The sequence below is a fragment of the Protomyctophum parallelum genome, assembly GCF_964188405.1.
Source record: "Protomyctophum parallelum genome assembly, chromosome: 16".
Classification (NCBI taxonomy): Eukaryota; Metazoa; Chordata; class Actinopteri; order Myctophiformes; family Myctophidae; genus Protomyctophum; species Protomyctophum parallelum.
In genome coordinates, this window is record NC_139711.1 from 30,983,675 (window position 1) to 31,007,122 (window position 23,448).

Below are 23,448 nucleotides of genomic sequence, written 5' to 3' on the forward strand. Positions count from 1 at the left end.
CACTTTTGGATCTATGATTGCCTCACATCCTGTAGAACTATGACTTTACGGAGTAAAAGAAGCTCTATTGGGACATACGTGGTGCTTGTGCTACTGGATTGTTACTGGGGAACGGTGACCGGGCAGCTCTCATATTCCGTCTCTGAGGAGGTTAACCCGGGGACTTCTGTCGGAAATATTGCCAAGGATCTAAACCTCAATGTACAGGATTTGGAGTCACGTATGTTTCAGATTGTTCCTGGATCTAAGAAGAAATATTTCGATGTAAATCTAAAGACTGGTGTTCTGTATGTCAATGAGAGAATAGACAGAGAGGAGCTTTGCGCTAAAGCACCGAAATGCACAGTCGGCGTAGAGGCTGTAATAAACAATCCATTGAAGCTTTACCGTCTAGAGATACATATTGTTGATATAAATGATAATGACCCAGTATTCATGGAAAAATCACAAACTATTGACATACCAGAGAACACTTTGTCTGGAACGAAATTTGCTTTGTCTGAGGTAGTCGATGCAGATGTTGGGAAGAATATGGTGAGCGCTTTCAAATTGACACCAAATGAATATTTTACTTTAGCTACAATAAAAGGAGCAGATGTCATTTCTGCCGAATTGGTTTTACAGAAAACGTTAGATCGTGAAAAACAGTCTATTATTCATCTCACATTGACAGCATTAGATGGAGGAAATCCACCGAGGTCCGGTACATCACAACTCATTGTTCACGTTTTGGATACAAATGATAATTCTCCCATTTTTAGCTCCCCGTTATATAAGACTCAAATACGGGAAAATATACCAATAGGGACGACAGCGATGACCTTAAATGCAACTGATTCAGACGAGGGCACAAACGGTGAGATCGTTTATGCTCTTAGAAGTAAGGGACAGGATCATATTTTGCAGATTTTTTACCTGGAGCCCAATACTGGATCGATTATTGTTAAGGGTAATATTGATTTTGAAGTATACTCGGCTTTCGAGATCCGCATAGAGGCAAATGACAAGGGCCAGCCCCCGTTATCTGCCCACTGTAAAGTGTTGTTAGAAGTGTTGGATGTCAATGACAATGCCCCCGAGATTGCTGTGACGTCACTACTCACCACAGTCCAAGAAAACGCAGAAATGGGTACTGCTATTGCACTCGTGTCAGTCCTAGATAAAGATGGAGGAAAGAATGGGGTGATTAAATGTAGTGTCCAGAATAATGTCCCCTTTATACTGGATACAAACTATAAAAACTACTATTCTTTGATGACGAATGGCCCCTTAGACAGAGAGAGTGTTTCTCAGTACAATGTCACTGTTGTTGCTACAGATGAAGGCACCCCGCCTCTCTCCAGCACCACTTTTATTACCATAGACGTTTCTGATGTTAATGATAACGCACCACTTTTCTCAGAAAGAGCTGTAAATATTTATGTTAAAGAAAATGGCCAAGTTGGAGCAATTATTAAAACAGTTTCAGCAGTAGACGCTGACGTCAAACAAAATGGAGAGCTGAGCTATTCGTTTTTAGAAAGTAGTAACCCTTTGTCAACAATGGTAAACGTTAACTCAGGGACAGGTGATATTGTAACTCTGCAATCATTTAATTATGAGGAGCTGAAAATGTTCCATTTTAAGGTTCAAGCCACAGACTCTGGTGTTCCTCCGCTCAGTAGCAACGTGACTGTGAACGTTTTTATCCTGGATGAGAATGACAACAGTCCCGGAATCCTCTCACCCTATTCAGAACACGGCTCTGTTAACAGTGAGAACATTCCTTATTCTGCTGAAGCTGGATACTTTGTGGCAAAGATCAGAGCTGTAGACGCAGACTCTGGCTACAATGCTTTACTTGCTTATCACATCACTGAGCCAAAGGGAAATAACCTCTTTCGAATTGGAACCAGCAGCGGCGAAATCAGGACTAAGAGGCGAATGAGTGACAATGACCTGAAAACTCACCCGTTAGTGGTTGTGGTTTCTGATAACGGAGAACCCTCCCTGTCAGCTACTGTGTCTATTGATGTAGTGGTGGTTGAAAATACAGGAGACAATCAGACACCATACCGACTGATTCCAGCAAAGGATGAGAACTTTTCTGATTTAAACCTGTATTTACTGGTCGCCATTGCGTCTGTGTCTGTGATCTTTCTACTGAGCCTTGTCAGTTTAATAGCTGTGAAATGTCACAGCACAGACGACAATTTTAGTAGGTATGGCGCCCCAATGATCACCACCCATCCTGACGGGAGCTGGTCTTACTCTAAATCTACTCAGCAGTATGACGTGTGTTTCAGTTCAGACACACTGAAGAGTGACGTAGTCGTTTTCCCTGCGCCCTATCCACCTGTAGATGCAGAACTGATCAGTATTAACAGTGAGGATACTTTTAACCGGACTCAAACTTTACCCAACAAAGACAAGGTAAGATACGCAGCAGCGCATATCCACCATATTAGATGGTATTTTCAATCCGGTTGTATGTAATAAGAATGGTATAGTTACACAACTGACTTAACAAAATATTAAGTGGGCTACCACATTCACTTTTAAACTGCATAATTTGATTTAGATGTTTTAATTTGTATAATTTATCTACAAGCATGCCCCTGTATACCCTTTCGTTTTTTCATCCCCTTTTCTTTTTTATACATGCAGTCCGTGACGCAGTCTTTAGTTTTATGTTACATATTGCAATATATTCAGTTAAATTTACATTGATGCATTTGCTGTATATGATTGCGGGAAAGAGTTACTGTAAATAGGAGCCCGTCCATTTATGTTATGTTTATGTTATGTTTATGTTTATGTTTATGTTTGTGTGTGTGTGTGTGTGTGTGTGTGTGTGTGTGTGTGTGTGTGTGTGTGTGTGTGTGTGTGTGTGTGTGTGTGTGTGTGTGTGTGTGTGTGTGTGTGTGTGTGTGTGTGTGTGTGAGACAATTAATTATTTTCACTACGCGCGCGCGTATTTTTATGGGTTGTGCGGTATATTTCTGTTATTATATTGACATAAGGTTTTCTTTGGCAATCACGTTGTTGGATAGTTGCATGGGTCTGTCAGCGCTCTCCATGGTGCTGAATTCTACCCAGCCACCTTTTGGTTGATTCTGTGGTGAAAATCGCTGCTGTTTCTTCTTTCAAAGAATGACTCATGTCCAGCAGGTAATTGTCTATTGATTTATTTAACGAAGTATACTTTATTATTTCAGGCTTGGGTTCTCTAGGTAGGCCTAGAGACGTCCGTTTTGCGTAATATTTAAAAAAGGTGTAGCTATTACAAAACCTATAATAGCAACTACATCGAGTGCCATGCGGTGTCGCTGGAGACCACACAATGAGTGCTCACATCTGAACCTCCTCCCTATAACGTCGTCGGCCATTAGCTTTGATAGCAGACACCGAGATGCAGCTCATTGCGAGAAGGGTGGCATCATTACAGGATATATTTTTTTCCCATGATGGATCTGTCAACAATACTTGGAAGTAAATGATTCGTTGCAATCACAGCTTTTATTTGGATGATGATGGGGTTTCAAGCGCAAAATGGATATGTCTGGATCCAAATCACTGCTTTGTTTTGTCTTTGTGACTGGTCTGCGGCTCAAATATCTTATTCCATTTCTGAGGAGGTGAACAAAGGCACGGTAGTGGGAAATCTCGCTAAGGATTTAAATCTCAATGTGCAGGAACTGGAGTCACGGGATCTCCGAATTGTGTCGGAGTACAGTAAGAAATACTTTGATGTGAATTTGCGGACAGGAAACCTTTTTGTTAACGAAAGAGTAGACAGAGACGGGCTTTGTCCGAACATGATTAAATGCTCTCTTGAAATACAGGCGGCATCAAGCAATCCAATTAATGTAAATCGCATTGAGGTGAATATTTTGGACATAAATGATAACTCCCCTGCGTTCATTGATCAGTCTTATGTGTTAAATATTTCTGAATCGCTATCACCAGGAGAGCGGTATCTACTTCCAATAGCAGTTGACACAGACACAGGCAGCAACTCGGTAAAAAGCTACAAGCTGATTCCCAATGAACATTTTTCACTTGACGTGCAGAGCGGTGGAGACCACAGTGTGTCCGCTGAGTTAGTTTTGCAGAAATCTTTAGACCGAGAAAAACAGCCTATTATTAACCTCATTCTGACCGCTGTAGATGGAGGTAAACCTCCAAGATCAGGGACATTACAGATAATAGTAAATGTAATGGATGTAAATGATAATCCTCCTACTTTCAGCAAACCGCTATATAAAGTGCGTGTCCGTGAAAATGCTGCTGCAGGGACAGTGGTAATAAAGCTAAATGCGACAGATTTAGACGAAGGTATGAATAGTAAACTCGTATATTCCTTTATCAAAAGGGGGAACAACGATCCATCAGATATATTTGCAATGAACAAAGAAACTGGAGAAATTACTGTTAAGGGTAGTTTAGATTATGAAAACACACCGGCTTATGAAGTTAGAGTTCAGGCAATGGACCAAGCCAGTTTGCCTCGTAGTTCACATGCTAAACTACTAATAGAGGTTATTGATATAAACGACAATGCGCCTAAAATATCAGTGACATCACTCATGACCCCCGTGAAAGAAGATGCAGAGTTGGGAACAATTGTAGCCTTAGTCAGGGTGAGCGATGCAGACGGAGGGAAAAACGGTCTTACCAGCTGTAAACTTATGGGTCAGGTTCCCTTTAAACTCACGTTAAACTACAAAAATGATTATTCATTAGTAGTAGATGGGCCGCTGGACAGAGAGAGTGTCTCTGAGTATAATGTCACCATCATAGCTACTGATGAAGGTTCTCCGTCACTCTCAAGCACTAGCGTTATTTCTGTAAACATAGCAGATGTGAATGACAACCCGCCTCGTTTTTCAGAGCCTGTGATTAATGCTTATGTGAAAGAAAACAGTCCTATTGGTACTGTCATTTACACCGTAAATGCATTTGATCATGATTCAGAGGGAAACGCAATTTTGTTTTACACATTGCAAGAGGGTTACCCAAGAAATGTTCCCATTTCATCCGTTGTAAACATAAACTCTGCCAGTGGAGAAATAGTCAGTTTCCAGTCTTTCAACTATGAAGAAGTGAAAACCTTTACATTTTATGTTATGGCAACTGATTCTGGTGTTCCTCCACTAAGTAGCAACGTGACTGTTAATGTTTTTATCCTGGATGAGAATGACAACAGCCCAGGGATTCTTGTGCCCTATTCTGAACATAGCTCCGTTAACAGTGAGAACATTCCTTATTCTGCTGAAGCGGGATACTTTGTGGCTAAGATCAGAGCTGTAGATGCAGACTCTGGTTACAATGCACTGCTTTCTTATCACATCACTGAGCCAAAGGGAAACAACCTCTTTCGCATTGGAACCAGCAGCGGCGAAATCAGGACTAAGAGGCGAATGAGTGACAATGACCTGAAAACTCACCCATTGGTGGTGTTTGTTTCTGATAACGGAGAACCCTCCCTGTCAGCTACTGTCTCTATTGATGTGGTGGTGGTTGAAAATACAGGAGACATTCAGACACCGTACCGACATATTCCAACAAAGGATGACAACTTTTCTGATTTAAATCTGTATTTACTAATCGCCATTGCGTCTGTGTCTGTGATTTTTCTACTGAGTCTCATCAGTTTAATAGCTGTGAAATGTCACAGGACAGACGACAATTTCAGTAGGTATGGCGCCCCAATGATCACCACCCATCCTGACGGGAGCTGGTCTTACTCTAAATCTACTCAGCAGTATGACGTGTGTTTCAGTTCAGACACACTGAAGAGTGACGTAGTGGTTTTCCCTGCGCCCTATCCACCTGTAGATGCAGAACTGATCAGTATTAACAGTGAGGATACTTTTAACCGGACTCAAACTTTACCCTGCAACAAAGAGAAGGTAAGATACGCTGCGACAGGTGGAAATCAGGCCTAATCTCTCTCTCTCTCTCTCTCTCTCTCTCTCGCTCTCGCTCTCGCTCAATTACTTTGCTCGTCCATGTGCTGTTGGCTGCCACACCCTTGTGCTTTTGTGCAAGCGTGTGTATGTGTGTGTGTGTGTGTGTGTGTGTGTGTGTGTGCGTGCGTGCGTGTCATGGTTGGCCAAGATGAGGGCCTTGTGCTCTCTCCCATGAAGGGCACAGGTTTGCGCGTGTGTCTGCGCACACACATGGGCACACGTGTGTGTGATGAGGGCCAGGTCAACTCTCCAGGGTGTTATTAGAAACCAGACAAAAGGTTAGAGGTGAAATAGCAAGGTACATAGGACACACACACACACACACACACACACACACACACACACACACACACACACACACACACACACACACACACACACACACACACACACACACACACACACACACACACACACACACACACACACACACGCTTTCATATGCTTTATGTGTGTTCTGTAGATGGAATTATTGATGGCATGGACATTGGGACACTGTTAGTTTGGTGTGCTCCTCAAACGGCACCTTCTAAAACGTGATATTGACATTTTAATGACTATCTCAGAGCAGAACATCCCAAGTTAAAGCAAACTCTGACCTTTGATGTTGGCAAACTGATTGCAAATATTTGAAGCCCGTGTATTTAACTGGTTTTGTTTTGGCATCAACATAATGGCCTAAAGCTCGTCCTTTATAGTATCTCAACGTTAATGCAAATCAATGCAAATCAATTGATTTAACATAATTTTATCTAACAAGAATAAGTGGAAAAAAGAACAGATCAATTAAGCAGCATCACCAGACATAGTTGCTGTCTTATTTTTCAATTTGCATGTAAGATATCAGCCAATTTGTCACGTGATACATGGCAGGATAATCAATACTACTTATTTTTTAAATCTATCCATTTTTTATTTTTTTTACAATAATACATTTAAATGCATCTAAGTAAAATAGGTTACAGGAGTCAAACAAGTGTCTTCGAACCCAATATAATGTTCACATTGACAGAGTTTCAGCTTGCTCTAGTGTGACATAACACTGTCCATGGTGCTGAAACCAATGGTGAAACTCGCTCCAGTTCCGTGTGTGTGTGTGTGTGTGTGTGTGTGTGTGTGTGTGAACAATAATTAAAATACAGTTGTAATATGTGACCATAATTGGGAGACACCACACAAACCACACAGTGAGGTAAAGTCCAAAGTCAATGTTATTTTAATCCACTATGGAAAAATAAAAGTAGATCAGAATCTTCAAGTCAATTCAATATTCAATAAAGGGGGGTTTCTTTCAGAGCAGCAGAGCAGTGCAATATGCAAGTCAGTTCAATGAGGGGGGGGGGGGTCAGAGCAGCAGATCAGTAGTTATTAAAAGCAGGGCAGTGGAATGGGGTAATGCATCAGTTCAATGTCTAATAAAATAAAGGGTTATCTTTCATAGCTGTCCAGGTTTAAAGCACTGTATTGTAGTGTATAGGATGCAGAATGCAGTCATTAAAGGCCACAATTTCCAATGATTCGAATCTGAGTGCAGATTAAAGTGGCTTGTGCATTTACTTCCCTTTCTAGTGGGGGTCCATTTGGTTCCTTCTCAAATCCAGGTCCTCTCCTCTGTCCTTGCTGGAGTCCTCTTGTGTGTCACTTCAACATGTGGCCTTTACATTATGGAGTTCCTTCCAGACAGCACCAATGGCAGCCTGCAATGAAGTCATTAGTTCATGCCCTGCACCTGTTCAACTTACTTCTCTAATTAGAGTCATCAATGCTGGCTGCTGCCACTGCTACTATAGACTGGCTTCCAAAAACACTGCAACTCAAAATGAAATAATGAAGAAAAGCATGCCTGCCCACAAAATCAACATCGAAAAAAACATAAAACCAGCTATAATAATGCAAATTAAATCAGTAGTCTGTCAGCATGACACTCGCACACAGATGAAGGTAGTTTTATTATCATAATTAAGTATCCATTAGTTTTGAGCTATATAGGCCTACAGGTTTAATGTTTTAAAAACGCCATTGACAGTGAAGGTAAAATTCACGTCATATTGTCCCTCATTACGTCATATTGTCTCTTTATTTTTAATGGCATTTAATGTTTGTGTTGGCACCGTTTGTTTTACATCACCATTACATCACCTAATCAACATGAGATAGACATTAGCGCCCCTCACTTCATACGGGTGTGATTTTTAATTTTGTAGATATTGTGTATCATCACCATCATCATTATTTGGCATAGTAGTATTTCAAAAAAATGTTTTGCTATTTTTCAAATGAATAGTTCTATTGAGATCCTTATGGTGTCGCTGGAGACCACAGAACGAATTCACCAAAACTCCACCCTGAAAACATCGTCATAGATGACCGGATAGACTGGGTGCTCATGATTCTGTGAAAAGGGTTGGACGTATTACAGGATGTATTTCTCTTTGGGACCAGTCAACTACTTAAGGAATGTAATGATTGTTTGCAATTACGGCTTTTTGTTCGGATGATGATGGGGGTTCGCGAGCAAAATGGATATATCTGGATTCAAATCGCTGCTTTGTTTTGTCTTTGTGACTGGTCTGCGGCTCAAATATCCTATTCCGTTTCTGAGGAGGTGAACAAAGGCACAGTAGTGGGGAATCTCGCTAAGGATTTAAATCTCAATGTGCAGGAACTGGAGTCACGGGATCTCCGAATTGTGTCGGGGTACAGTAATAAATACTTTGATGTGAATTTGCGGACAGGAAACCTATTTGTTAACGAGAGGATAGACAGAGATGGGCTTTGTCCGAACGTGATTAAATGCTCTCTGAAAATGCAGGCAGTATTAAGCAATCCAATGAACGTAATTCGCATTGAGGTGAATATCTTGGATACAAACGATAACTCCCCTGCGTTCATTGAGCAGTCCTATGTGTTAAATATTTCTGAATCGCTATCACCAGGCGAAGGATATCTACTTCCAATAGCAGTCGACACAGACACAGGCAGCAATTCGGTAAAAAGCTACAAGCTGAGTTCCAATGAGAATTTCTCCCTTGACGTGCAGAGCGGTGGAGACCACAGTGTGTCCGCTGAGTTAGTCTTGCAGAAATCCTTAGACCGAGAAAAACAGCCTATCATTAACCTCATTCTAACTGCTATAGACGGAGGTAAACCTCCAAGATTAGGGACATTACAGATAATAGTGAATGTAATGGATGTAAATGATAATTCTCCTACTTTCAGTAAATCGCTATATAAAGTGCGTGTCAGTGAAAATGCTGCTGCAGGGACAGTGGTAATAAAGCTAAATGCGACAGATTTAGACGAAGGTATGAATAGTAAACTCGTCTATTCCTTTATCAAAAGGGGGAACAACGACCCATCAGATATATTTGCTATGAACAAAGAAACTGGAGAAATTACTGTTAAGGGTAGTTTAGATCATGAAAAAACACCTGCTTATGAAGTTAGGGTTCAGGCAATGGACCAAGCCAGTTTGCCTCGTAGTGCACACGCTAAACTTCTATTAGAGATTATAGATATTAACGATAATGCGCCCGAAATATCAGTGACGTCACTCATCACCCCAGTGAAAGAAGACGCTGATTTGGGAACAATAGTGGCCTTGGTTGCTGTGAGTGATGCAGACGGAGGGAAAAACGGTCTCACCAGTTGTGAACTTATGGGCCAAGATCCCTTTAAACTCACGTTAAACTACAAAAATGATTATTCATTAGTAGTAGATGGACCGCTGGACAGAGAGAGTGTCTCACAGTATAATGTCACCATCATAGCTACTGATGAAGGGTCTCCGTCACTCTCAAGCACTTGCGTTATTTCTGTAAACATAGCAGATATTAATGACAACCCACCTCGATTTTCAGAGCCTGTGATTAATGCTTATGTGAAAGAAAACAGTCCTATTGGTACTGTCATTTACACCGTAAATGCATTTGATCCTGATTCAGGTGTGAACGCGGTTTTGTTTTATACATTGCAAGAGAGTTACCAAAGAAATATTCCCATTTCATCAGTGGTAAACATTAACTCTGCGAGTGGAGAAATAGTCAGTCTCCAGTCGTTCAACTACGAAGAAGTGAAAACATTCCAATTTTATGTTCTGGCAACAGATTCTGGTGTTCCTCCACTAAGTAGCAACGTGACTGTAAATGTTTTTATCCTGGATGAGAATGACAACAGCCCAGGAATTCTCGTGCCCTATTCTGAACACGGCTCTGTTAACAGTGAGAACATTCCATATTCTGCTGAAGCTGGATACTTTGTGGCCAAGATCAGGGCTGTAGATGCAGATTCTGGCTATAATGCTCTACTGTCTTATCACATCACTGAGCCAAAGGGAAATAACCTCTTTCGAATTGGAACCAGCAGCGGAGAAATCAGGACTAAGAGGCGAATGAGTGACAATGACCTGAAAACTCACCCGTTAGTGGTGTTGGTTTCTGATAACGGAGAACCCTCCATTTCAGCTACTGTGTCTATTGATGTAGTGGTGGTTGAAAACACAGGAGACATTCAGCCACCGTACCGACATACTCCAACAAAGGATGACAACTTTTCTGATTTAAACCTATATTTACTGATCGCCATTGCGTCTGTGTCTGTGATTTTTCTGCTGAGCCTCATCAGTTTAATAGCTGTGAAATGTCACAGGACAGACGACGATTTCAGTAGGTATGGCCCGCCAATGATCACCACCCATCCTGACGGGAGCTGGTCTTACTCTAAATCTACTCAGCAGTATGACGTGTGTTTCAGCTCAGACACACTGAAGAGTGACGTAGTGGTTTTCCCTGCGCCCTATCCACCTGTAGATGCAGAACTGATCAGTATTAACAGTGAGGATACTTTTAACCGGACTCAAACGTTGCCCAACAAAGATAAGGTAAGAGACGTGGCTGACGTGCTGCATGAAAATTAGGCATAATAACTTATTTTGTGTTCATGCAGTGATGTGATTTATTTCATTTTAGATGAACCCCTAAGTTAAAGAAGCAATGAGACATTTCATTTCGGCAAAGTGTGACTGCAAATTAGAACCCATGCGTTTCTCTGGTTTTGGTATCACACAACTTTAAATCAAATTATATATTTAAAATGATTTCATCTTCATTTCATCGAGCAGTTTAAACAGAATCACCAGACATTGTTAACGTTCATAGTTTAACATAGCAGCCAATTTGGCATGTGAATCAATACTACGGCTTTTGTTCAATCAATCTTTTTTTGTCTTTGCCTAGTGTTACTATGTCGTGTACCAGTGACACACATGATTTTCGATAATAACAAATGGAATCATTTACATGTAAATGTAATAGGTTAAAGGAAGTCAAACAAGCAGGCTACTTATGTATCAGTTTTATTGCGTCTTCTTTATACACTGGCAGAGTTTCAGCCTGTTTAAGGCAGCTCTGTTCATGGTGCTGAACCGTTTCAGCCTGCTAGTGGAATATCTCTGTCCATGGTGCTGAACTTTGTGGTGAAACTCGCTGCATTTCTCCTGTTTTTTGCAGCAGTGACACACACACACACACACACACACACACACACACACACACACACACACACACACACACACACACACACACACACACACACACACACACACACACACACACATAGGAGTATAGGACCGTATGATGTAGTATGGAGACCATTTTGATCGTGTTGTCCTAAGCTAAACAAGTAGGCTAATCATTATGTATTTGCCCAGTCAACAGTCAGTGTGTTGCATTCATTGTTTTAACTTCACTTCACGCGGCTAACCTTCATACCTTCATACGGTTGTGTTTTGTTCTCGCAGTATAGTTTGAGTATTAGTATTCACTTTATAACTACAGGAGACTCAACGCTCTGTGGACATATAGGCGTTATATTGATTAATTTATTTGAATTACCTTTCGTTTTCTTCTTTGTGGGCCTACTAAACATGTTTGAATCTATCCTCATATATGAGTAGCCTAAATTGTCTTATTGTTCTGTAAACTAACACGTGGTGTCGCTAGAGACCGTAGACTGTAAATATTTGCAATTCTGTCAAAACTCCACCCTGCATGGTACGTCATCAGCTAAATTCTCCGATGGGAGAAACATTCGCTGCTTTTGCACACTAAAGGATCGTATATGTCGGGAAAGGCTCATTCGTGACGGATGCATGTATCAACATTTATTGGAAGAAAAAGGCTTACATGATTGTTTGGATTAAATTATTGAATTCGAACAGAAATGGGTGTTCAAGGACCACGGACAAGCCCTACTTGGATTAAGATCATTCTATTGCTTTGTCTCTGTAACTGGTCTGCGGCTCAGCTATCTTACTCTATTTCCGAGGAGGTGAACAAAGGCACGGTGGTGGGAAATCTAGCTAAGGATTTAAACCTCAATGTGCAAGAATTGGAATCAAGAGATCTCCGAATTGTGTCGGAATACAGCCAGAAATATTTTGATGTGAATTTACGCACGGGAAACCTCTTTGTCTATGAACGGATAGACAGAGAACAGGTTTGCCCAGTCTCTGTTAAATGCTCCCTGAAAATACAGGCGTTACTAAGTAATCCAATAAATTTACACCGCATCGAGATCAATGTTTTAGATATAAATGATAACGCGCCTGCTTTCATTGAGCTGTCTTATAATTTAAACATTTCTGAGTCATCCTTACCAGGTTTGCGTCATCTTCTCCCAATAGCAGTTGATGCAGACATAGGCATTAACTCGGTAAAAAGTTATAAGCTCAGCCAAAATGAATATTTCTCCCTGGATGTACAGAGTGGTGGAGAGAGCAGTGTTTCTGCTGAGTTAGTGATACAGAAAGCATTAGATCGGGAGAGACAGTCTGTTATTAAACTCACTTTGACCGCTGTAGATGGAGGGAAGCCTCCGAGATCAGGGACATTGCAATTAGTGGTAAATGTAATCGATGTCAATGATAACATACCTACCTTTAGCCAATCATTGTACAAAGCTCGTGTGAATGAAAATGCTCCATTTGGGACGAAAGTGATCCACCTAAATGCCTCAGATTTAGACCACGGGCTAAATGGGAAACTCACATATTCATTTATTAAACGCGGTAATATAGATCCTTTAGATATATTTGATATTAACTCGGACACAGGAGAAATTGTAGTTAAAGGTGTGTTGGACCATGAAACAATGCCTGCATATGAGATTCGTGTGCAGGTTAAAGATCGAGGCTTGATTCCCCACATTGCCCACAGTAAGTTATTGATCGAAGTAATTGACGTAAATGATAATTCTCCAAAGATATCGGTGACATCCCTCAGAAATCCAGTGAAAGAAAACGCCGAGATAGGAACCGTCATTGCTCTGGTCACTGTAAGCGATAAAGATAGTGGGAAGAATGGCGTCAATACTTGTAAAATTAGTGGCATAACACCATTTAAACTTGAATCAAATTATAAAAATGATTATTCTCTAGTAGTAGACGGACCGCTCGACCGGGAAAGGTCCTCACAGTATAATGTCACCATCACAGCTGCCGACGAGGGTACCCCGCCTCTATCCAGCACCAGTGTCATTACAGTCCACATCTCTGATGTTAATGACAATCCACCACTGTTTTCAGATCCAGTGGTTAACGTTTACGTGAAAGAGAATAGTGACACAGGTGCAGTTATATATACAGTTAGCGCAGTGGATCCAGACACAAATGAAAACGCAAAATTGACATATTCTTTGTTAAATAGCTCTCCTCGAAATGTCCCAATATCATCTGTTGTAAACATTAACTCGGAAACCGGAGATATAGTCAGTCTCCAGTCATTCAACTATGAGGATTTGAACACTTTTCAGTTTTTAGTTCAGGCTACAGACTCTGGTGTCCCCCCTCTTAGTAGCAATGCAACTGTTTGCGTTTTTGTCTTGGATGAGAATGACAACAGTCCTGGAATTCTAGCGCCCTATTCTGAACACGGTGCCATTAACAGTGAGAACATTCCATATTCTGCTGAAGCTGGATACTTTGTGGCCAAGGTCAGAGCTGTAGATGCAGACTCTGGCTACAACGCGTTGCTTTCTTATCACATCAGTGAGCCAAAGGGAAATAACCTCTTTCGAATTGGAACCAGCAGCGGAGAAATCAGGACTAAGAGGCGAATGAGTGACAATGACCTGAAAACTCATCCATTGGTGGTGTCGGTTTCTGATAATGGAGAACCCTCCCTGTCAGCCACTGTGTCTATTGATGTAGTGGTGGTTGAAATTACAGGAGACATTCAGACACCCTATAGACATTCTCCAACAAAGGATGATAACTTTTCTGATTTAAATCTGTATTTACTGATCGCAATTGCGTCTGTGTCTGTGATCTTTCTACTGAGCCTCATCAGTTTAATAGCTGTGAAATGCCACAGGACAGACGACAATTTCAGTAGATATGGCGCCCCAATGATCACCACCCATCCTGACGGGAGCTGGTCTTACTCTAAATCTACTCAGCAGTATGACGTGTGTTTCAGTTCAGACACACTGAAGAGTGACGTAGTGGTTTTCCCTGCGCCCTATCCACCTGTAGATGCAGAACTGATCAGTATTAACAGTGAGGACACATGTAACCGGACACAAACTTTACCCAACAAAGAGAAGGTAAGATGATAGGCTAAATCAATGTGCTGCTCTCAAACTGCAGCTTTTAAAATTGATCAAAGTTATTCGAACCCTGAGACATTTGATTTATTTGGGGAAAGGGTGACTGAGAATATAAAGCCTATATGCATTTAACAGGTTTTGTTTTGGCATTAATGCAATGGACTGTAAAGGCCAAGCCTTTGCAGTCTCACTTAATGCAGATTGTATCATTATATTAACTGTGTGTGTGTGTGTGTGTGTGTGTGTGTGTGTGTGTGTGTGTGTGTGTGTGTGTGTGTGTGTGTGTGTGTGTGTGTGTGTGTGTGTGTGTAGTTATTTTACAATATGCATTTCATTCATTTAAAAGTAATCGGTTAAGGAATCATTAACAAGCAGGCTACGAATGTGTGTGTGTGTGTGTGTGTGTGTGTGTGTGTGTGTGTGTGTGTGTGTGTGTGTGTGTGTGTGTGTGTGTGTGTGTGTGTGTGTGTGTGTGTGTGTGTGTGTGTGTGTGTGTGTGTGTGTGTGTGTGTGTACGCGTCAGAGAGAGATTCGTTTTATATGATTTTTTAATTATTTATTTTGTTATTGTATTATTACTTGCGCAAGCAGAACGCGCAAGTATCGCCCAGGACGATATTCGATGCATATGGACCGTCCCAACAAATTACGTAATGACTACTTGTGCCTGATACGGCAGTGGTGCCAGATTACTGTTGAGATTACATACATGTATACATAGGAGCATTACCTTTAATCCTCCCCACACTAAAACATATCGTCATTACGTCACCATCGAAAACCAATTACACTCTGGCATTGGGTCCTTTAATCCACCCGACACTGATGGACGTCACCATCGAAGGCATTGGGTCCTTTAATCCACATCTTTATTACGTCATCATTGAAAGCTAGTTATACCAGTTATACCCTGACGTCATATGCTGGGACGGTGCATACGCATCAAAAGTGGCGCAAAGTAACCACAGTATAGCTATAGTAATCAACTTACAAATTACATATACACAGAGGCATTTAGTATTAATATCACTATAGTCCAAGATTAAATACATTTAAAGCAATTGACAATTTAAAATAAATACGGTAATTAAATAATTATACTGTATACGTGATAACATATTTTATTTCAGTTTACCTTCTTTTTTCATCGGATATCGATGATTTATTTTTCTTTGATAAACTAAAAAGGGATCCAGAATAATTCTAAATCGATAAAACTGTATTTATTTTATAGATAGAAACTTGTACCATACTTCATTTTTCACGGGTTAGATTATATTGTATTTCGTTTAGCATAGTATATCAAAAAGGTTTAGCTATTTTTCAAATGAATGTCTATTGAGAACCGTGTGGCGTCGCTGGAGACCACAAAACGAGTGCAATCTAAAACTCCTCCCTGAAAACGTCGTCATAGGCATGAGCTTGATAACAGACACACTTCGATGCTGATGCTTCTGTGAAAAGGGTTGGACATTTTACGGGATGTATTTCTCTATGGGACCAGTCAACTACTTCAGGAATTAAATGATTATTTGCGATTGTGGCTTTTTGTTCGGATGATTGGATGAAGATGGGTTTTCGAGAACAAAATGGATATGTCTGGATTCCAATCGCTGCTTTGTTTTGTCTTTGTGACTGGTCTGCGGCTCAAATATCCTATTCCATTTCTGAGGAGGTGAACAAAGGCACAGTAGTGGGGAATATCGCTAAGGATTTAAATCTCAATGTGCAGGAACTGGAGTCACGGGATCTCCGAATTGTGTCGGCGTACAGTAAGAGATACTTTGATGTGAATTTGCGGACAGGAAACCTCTTTGTTAACGAAAGGATAGACAGGGACGAGCTTTGTCCGAACATAATTAAATGCTCTCTGGAAATACAGGCGGCATTAAGCCATCCAATTAATGTAAATCGCATTGAGGTGAATATTTTTGACATAAATGATAACTCCCCTGCTTTCATTGAGCAGTCTTATGTGTTAAATATTTCTGAATCGCTATCACCAGGAGAGCGATATCTACTTCCAATAGCAGTCGACACAGACACAGGCAGCAACTCGGTAAAGAGCTACAAGCTGAGTCCCAATGAACATTTCTCCCTTGACGTGCAGAGTGGTGGAGACCACAGTGTGTCCGCTGAGTTAGTGCTGCAGAAAGCTTTAGACCGAGAAAAACAGCCTATCATTAACCTCATTCTGACCGCTGTAGATGGAGGTAAACCTCCAAGATCAGGCACATTGCAGCTGATGGTAAACGTTCTAGATGCAAACGATAATTCTCCAACTTTCAGCAAACCACTTTATAAAGTGCGTGTCAGTGAAAATTCTGTTGCAGGAACAGTGGTAATAAAGCTAAATGCGACAGATTTAGACGAAGGTATGAATAGTAAGCTCGTCTATTCCTTTATCAAACGTGGGAACAACGACCCCTCAAATATGTTTGATATGAACTCAGAAACTGGATATATTACTGTTAAGCGTAGTTTAGATTACGAGGAAACGCCTGCTTTTGAAGTTAGAGTTCAGGCAATGGACCATGGCCATTCGCCTCGCAGTGCACACGCTAAACTTCTAATAGAGGTTGTTGACTTAAACGATAATGCACCCGAAATATCAGTGACGTCACTTATGACCCCAGTGAAAGAAGATGCTGAGTTGGGAACAATAGTAGCCTTGGTCACAGTGAGCGATACAGACGGAGGGAAAAACGGTCTCACCAGTTGTAAACTTATGGGCCAAGTTCCCTTTAAACTAACGTTAAACTACAAAAATTATTATTCATTAGTAGTAGATGGACCGCTGGACAGAGAGAGTGTCTCCGAGTATAATGTCACCATCATAGCTACTGATGAAGGGTCCCCGTCGCTCTCCACCACAAGCGTTATTTCTGTAAACATAGCAGATGTGAACGACAACCCGCCTCGATTTTTAGAGCCTGTGATTAATGCTTATGTGAAAGAAAATAGTCCTATAGGTACTATTATGTACACAGTTAATGCATTTGATCCTGATTCAGGTGTGAACGCAGTTTTGTTTTACACGTTGCAAGAGAGTTACCAAAGGAATATTCCGATTTCATCAGTTGTAAACATTAACTCTGCCAGTGGAGAAATAGTCAGTCTCCAGTCTTTCAACTATGAAGAAGTGAAAACATTTCAATTTTATGTTCTGGCCACTGATTCTGGTGTTCCTCCACTAAGTAGCAACGTGACTGTGAATGTTTTTATCCTGGATGAGAATGACAACAGCCCAGGGATTCTTGTGCCCTATTCTGAACATGGCTCTGTTAACAGTGAGAACATTCCTTATTCTGCTGAAGCTGGATACTTTGTTGCCAAGATCAGAGCTGTAGACGCAGACTGTGGTTATAATGCATTGCTTTCTTATCACATCACTGAGCCAAAGGGAAACAACCTCTTTCGAATTGGAACCAGCACCGGGGAAATCAGGACTAAGAGGCGAATGAGTGACAATGACCTGAAAACTCACCCGTTAGTGGTGTTGGTTTCTGATAACGGCGAACCCTCCCTGTCAGCTACTGTGTCTATTGATGTAGTGGTTGGTGAAAATACAGGAGACATTCAGACACCGTACCGACATATTCCAACAAAGGACGACAACTTTTCTGATTTTAACCTGTATTTACTGATCGCCATTGCGTCTGTGTCTGTGATTTTTCTACTGAGCCTCATCACTTTAATAGCTGTGAAATGTCACAGGACAGACGACGATTTCAGTAGGTATGGCGCCCCAATGATCACCACCCATCCTGACGGGAGCTGGTCTTACTCTAAATCTACTCAGCAGTATGACGTTTGTTTCAGTTCAGACACACTGAAGAGTGACGTAGTGGTTTTCCCTGCGCCCTATCCACCTGCAGATGCAGAACTTATCAGTATTAACAGTGAGGATACTTTTAGCCGGACACAAACGTTACCCAACAAAGAGAAGGTAAGAGACGTGGCTGAACCGTAAAATAAACTTAATTTGTGTTCATGCGCAGTAATGTGATTTAATTAATTTTTACACATAAACCCCTAAGTTATAAAGGAGCAATGAGACATTGTATTTGGGCAATGTGTGACTCCAAAGAACCCATGCATTTATCTGGTTTTGGCATTAAGGTAATTATTATAGGTAATTATTATAGGTAATTATTAATTAAGGTAATTATACAACTGAATTGATTTACATGTCAATGTAATAGGTTAAGGAAGTCAAACAAGCAGGCTACTTATTTATCGGTTTTATTGTCTCTTCTTTCTTTTACTCTGGCAGCTCTGTCCGGTGCTGAACAGTTTCAGCCTGCTGTATATAGCTCTGTCCATGGTGCTGAACTTTGTTGTGAAATTCGCTGCACTTTCTTCTGTCATACATTTGTCGCTGCAGTGTCTTCTGTGACACACACATGCACACGCACACGCACGCACACACACACACACACACACACACACACACACACACACACACACACACACACACACACACACACACACACACACACACACACACACACACACACACACACACACACACACACACACACATGCACTTGCAGAAGGATTCAGTTATTTATGTATTATGTGGCAGATCGACAGAGTGCATTTCTATTAATTATTGTTATTGTTATTGTTGTTTGGCATAGTATTTCAAAATTGGATTATGTAGCTGGAGACCATTTTGATCGTGTTGATCCATTGATCAACACGTCCATTGGAAATAGGCCTATACGTCCATAAGCTAACAAGTAGGCCTATACTCATTATTTATTTGCACAGTCAACAGTGTAGTGTGTTCATTAACAGTTGTTTTAACTTCACTTCACGCTAACCTTGTGTTTAAATAATGTGCTCGTTAAACTGTTCAGTACTGTAAATTGAATGACAAAATTGAGAACGCATGGAAGCCGATGGTGCTGAAGGGCGGCATATTAGAGCTTGAGCTTTGGCCATGTTCATTCTCACATGCGTATAGTTTGAGTATTAGTATTGACTTTGTAACTACAATAAACTTATTATAGGCAATTCAACTATGTGGACATATAGGCGTTATATAGGCCTATAAATGCCTATGTTATATTGATTAATTTATTTGAAATAACCTTCGTTTTTTTATAGGTCTAATAAACATGTTTGAATATATTCTCCTATATGAGTAGCCTTAAACTATAACACGTGGTGTCGCTAGAGACCGTAGACTGTAAATATTTGCAATTCTGTCAAAACTCCACCCTGCATGGTACGTCATCAGCCAAATCCCCCGATGGGAGAAACATTCGCAGCTTTTGCACACTAAAGGATCGTATAGGCCTATGTCGGGAAAGGCTCATTCATGACGGATGTATCAACATTTATTGGAACAAAAAGGCTTACATGATTGTTTGGATTAAATTATTGTATTCGAACAGAAATGGGTGTTCAAGAACCACGGACAAGCCCTACTTGGATTAAGATCATTCTATTGCTTTGTCTCTGTGACTGGTCTGCGGCTCAGCTATCTTACTCTATTTCTGAGGAGGTGAACAAAGGCACGGTGGTGGGAAATCTAGCTAAGGATTTGAACCTCAATGTGCAAGAATTGGAATCAAGAGATCTCCGAATTGTGTCGGAGTACAGTCAGAAATATTTTGATGTGAATTTACGCACGGGAAATCTCTTTGTTTATGAACGGATAGACAGAGAACAGGTTTGCCCGGACTCAGTGAAATGCTTCCTGACAATCCAGGCGTTATTAAGCAATCCAATTAATTTACATCGCATCGAGGTAAATGTTTTAGATATAAACGATAATTCACCTGCTTTTATTGAGCCTTCTTATGCATTGAACATTTCTGAGTCATCCTTACCAGGTGAGCGACATCTTCTCCCAATAGCAGTTGATGCAGACATAGGCAGTAACTCAGTAAAGAGTTATAAGCTCAGCCACAATGAATATTTCTCCTTGGATGTACAGAGTGGTGGAGAGAGCAGTGTTTCTGCTGAGTTAGTGATACAGAAAGCATTAGATCGGGAGAGACAATCTGTTGTTAAACTCACTTTGACCGCTGTAGACGGAGGGAAGCCTCCCAGATCAGGGACATTGCAAATAGTCGTAAATGTAATCGATGTCAATGATAACATACCTACCTTCAGCCATTCACTGTATAAAGCTCGTGTGACTGAAAATGCCCCATTTGGGACAAAAGTGATACAAATAAATGCCTCGGATTTAGACGACGGACTAAATGGGAAACTTATATATTCATTTATTAAAAGAGGTAATATAGATCCTTTAGATATATTTGATATTAACTCAGACACAGGTGACATTGTAGTTAAAGGTGTATTGGACCATGAGAAAATGTCTGCATATGAGATTCGTGTGCAGGTTAAAGATCAAGGCTCTATTCCCCGAATTGCCCATAGTAAATTACTGATTGAAGTCATTGATGCGAATGATAATTCTCCACAGATATCGGTGACTTCCCTCAGAAATCCAGTGAATGAAAACGCCGAGAGAGGAACCGTTATTGCTCTAGTCACTGTACGCGATAAAGATAGTGGGAAGAATGGCGCCAATACTTGCACAATTAGCGGTTTAACACAGTTTAAACTTGAATCAAACTATAAAAATGATTATTCTCTAGTAGTAGACGGGCCTCTCGACAGAGAAAGGACTTCGCAGTATAATGTAACCATCACAGCTGTTGACGAGGGGACCCCGCCTCTCTCCAGCACCAGTATCATTACGGTGAACATTTCTGATGTTAATGACAATCCACCACTGTTTTCAGATCCAGTGGTTAACGTTTATGTGAAAGAGAATAGTGACATAAGTGCAGTCATATATACAATTAGCGCAGTGGATCCAGACACAAATGAAAACGCAAAATTGACATATTCTTTGTTAAATAGCTTTCCTCGAAATGTCCAAATATCATCTGTTGTAAACATTAACTCGGAAACCGGGGATATAGTCAGTCTCCAGTCATTCAACTATGAAGAGTTGAACACTTTTACATTTTTAGTTCAGGCTACAGACTCTGGCGTCCCCCCTCTTAGTAGCAATGCAACAATTTGCGTTTTTGTGTTGGATGAGAATGATAACAGTCCTGGAATACTAATGCCCTATTCTGAACACGGCTCTGTTAACAGTGAGAACATTCCATATTCTGCTGAAGCTGGATACTTTGTGGCCAAGATAAGAGCTGTAGATGCAGACTCTGGCTACAATGCGTTGCTTTCTTATCACATCACTGAGCCAAAGGGAAATAACCTCTTCCGAATTGGAACCAGCAGCGGAGAAATCAGGACTAAGAGGCGAATGAGTGACAATGACCTAAAAACTCACCCATTGGTGGTGTTGGTTTCTGATAATGGAGAACCATCCCTGTCAGCCACTGTGTCTATTGATGTAGTGGTGGTTGAAAATACAGGAGACATTCAGAAACCCTATAGACATACTCCAACAAAGGATGATAACTTTACGGATTTAAACCTGTTTTTACTGATCGCCATTGCGTCTGTGTCTGTGATTTTTCTACTGAGCCTCATCAGTTTAATAGCTGTGAAATGTCACAGGACAGACGACGATTTCAGTAGGTATGGTCCTCCAATGATCACCACCCATCCTGACGGGAGCTGGTCTTACTCTAAATCTACTCAGCAGTATGACGTGTGTTTCAGCTCTGACACACTGAAGAGTGACGTAGTGGTTTTCCCTGCGCCCTATCCACCTGTAGATGCAGAACTGATCAGTATTAACAGTGAGGATACTTTTAACCGGACTCAAACTTTACCAAACAAAGAGAAGGTAAGAGACGTTCATGGCTGAACGAAATATTAGACCTAATTATAACTTTATATTTGTTATGTTTCGTCTGTCTTTTTCGCTAGATGGTATTATGGATGGTGTCTTATAGTTTGGCATGCTGCTCTCACATGCCATTTCTCACTATTTCAGAGCATATTCCTCTTTATTTTGTGTTCATGAAGCGAAGTGATTTCATGCAATTCTTTTTACACATAAACCCCTATATTGAGCACTGAGACATTTGATTTGGGCAAAGTGTGACTGCAAATTAGAACCTATGCATTCAATCTGGTTTTGCCATTAAATGGTCTAAATTTATATTTATATACACTTATTTAATCTTCAAAGACATGTGAAAAGGAGCAAATTAAACAGAATCACCAGACATTGTTGATCTTGCTAATTTAACAGCCAATTTGTCATGTGAAACAGATAATAAATAGGCCTATGTTCAATCAATCTATTTTGTCCGTGTTCCTAACATATCATCGGACATAATGACCCCTTTTCCACCGGTTGGTTCCCAATGGGAACCGGTTCAGTTATTTTTGGTTTTTAGTCCATGAGCCAGAGCTCCAAAATTGGTGGGAAAACTATACCCTATATTAAATTGTTTATAAACATGATAACCCTTCCACAGTAGTAGCTTTTTCACGTTTTTGATTATTTTGCATATTTTCCTACATAATGCCTCATTTGCATATTTAAAAATGTAAAATTTGTAATACAATAAATCATTGTCTTCGTGTAAGTACTCAATTGGGGGAGTTTAATGGTGATAACAATCTAATGTAGGTATGGTTTTGCCCACTCAATTCATAATTCACGTTTCAATTTTGGAGCTCATGGACTAAAAACCAAAAAGAACTGAACCGGTTCCCACTGGGAACCAACCGGTGGAAAAGGGGCCAATGTGTGTTAATGTGCACTTGTGTTAACAAGGCATTATTTTCGATATTATAATAACACAATCATATTTACATGTAAATATAATAGATCACAGGTAGTCAAACAAGCAGGGTACTTATATATCGGTTGTCAGAGTTTCTGTATTAAGGCAGCTCTGTCTATGGTGCTGAATAGTTACACCCTGCTGAACTG

General features: G+C 40.6%; 5 protein-coding genes across 5 annotated transcripts in view; all 5 read left to right on the forward strand.

The window, feature by feature from the left end:
• Positions 1 to 39: 39 nt before the first annotated feature.
• LOC310873732 (protocadherin alpha-5-like) lies at positions 40 to 5,930 on the forward strand (the record flags this gene model as incomplete). Its single annotated transcript, XM_083786284.1, has 2 exons — positions 40 to 637; positions 4,105 to 5,930. 2 exons carry the CDS (start codon positions 40 to 42, stop codon positions 5,928 to 5,930), a joined length of 2,424 nt encoding a protein of 807 aa, XP_083642410.1.
• A 2,524-nt stretch (positions 5,931 to 8,454) lies between these two features.
• Positions 8,455 to 10,869, forward strand: LOC310873733 (protocadherin alpha-5-like; the record flags this gene model as incomplete). Its single annotated transcript, XM_083786285.1, has 1 exon — positions 8,455 to 10,869. One exon carries the CDS (start codon positions 8,455 to 8,457, stop codon positions 10,867 to 10,869), a length of 2,415 nt encoding a protein of 804 aa, XP_083642411.1.
• A 1,304-nt stretch (positions 10,870 to 12,173) lies between these two features.
• Positions 12,174 to 14,564, forward strand: LOC310873734 (protocadherin alpha-8-like; the record flags this gene model as incomplete). Its single annotated transcript, XM_083786286.1, has 1 exon — positions 12,174 to 14,564. One exon carries the CDS (start codon positions 12,174 to 12,176, stop codon positions 14,562 to 14,564), a length of 2,391 nt encoding a protein of 796 aa, XP_083642412.1.
• A 1,564-nt stretch (positions 14,565 to 16,128) lies between these two features.
• Positions 16,129 to 23,448, forward strand: part of LOC310873735 (protocadherin gamma-A8-like) — a gene marked incomplete at both ends in the record, with an annotated part of 83,186 nt that continues 75,866 nt past the window's right edge. Inside the window, 2 exons of the mRNA XM_083786287.1 lie at positions 16,129 to 16,330; positions 16,565 to 17,409. Coding sequence (XP_083642413.1) covers positions 16,129 to 16,330; positions 16,565 to 17,409 — 1,047 coding nt within the window. The remainder of the gene's footprint in view (positions 16,331 to 16,564; positions 17,410 to 23,448) is intronic.
• Positions 19,966 to 22,368, forward strand: LOC310873270 (protocadherin alpha-8-like; the record flags this gene model as incomplete). The annotated part of the gene is made up of 1 exon (XM_083785604.1): positions 19,966 to 22,368. One exon carries the CDS (start codon positions 19,966 to 19,968, stop codon positions 22,366 to 22,368), a length of 2,403 nt encoding a protein of 800 aa, XP_083641730.1.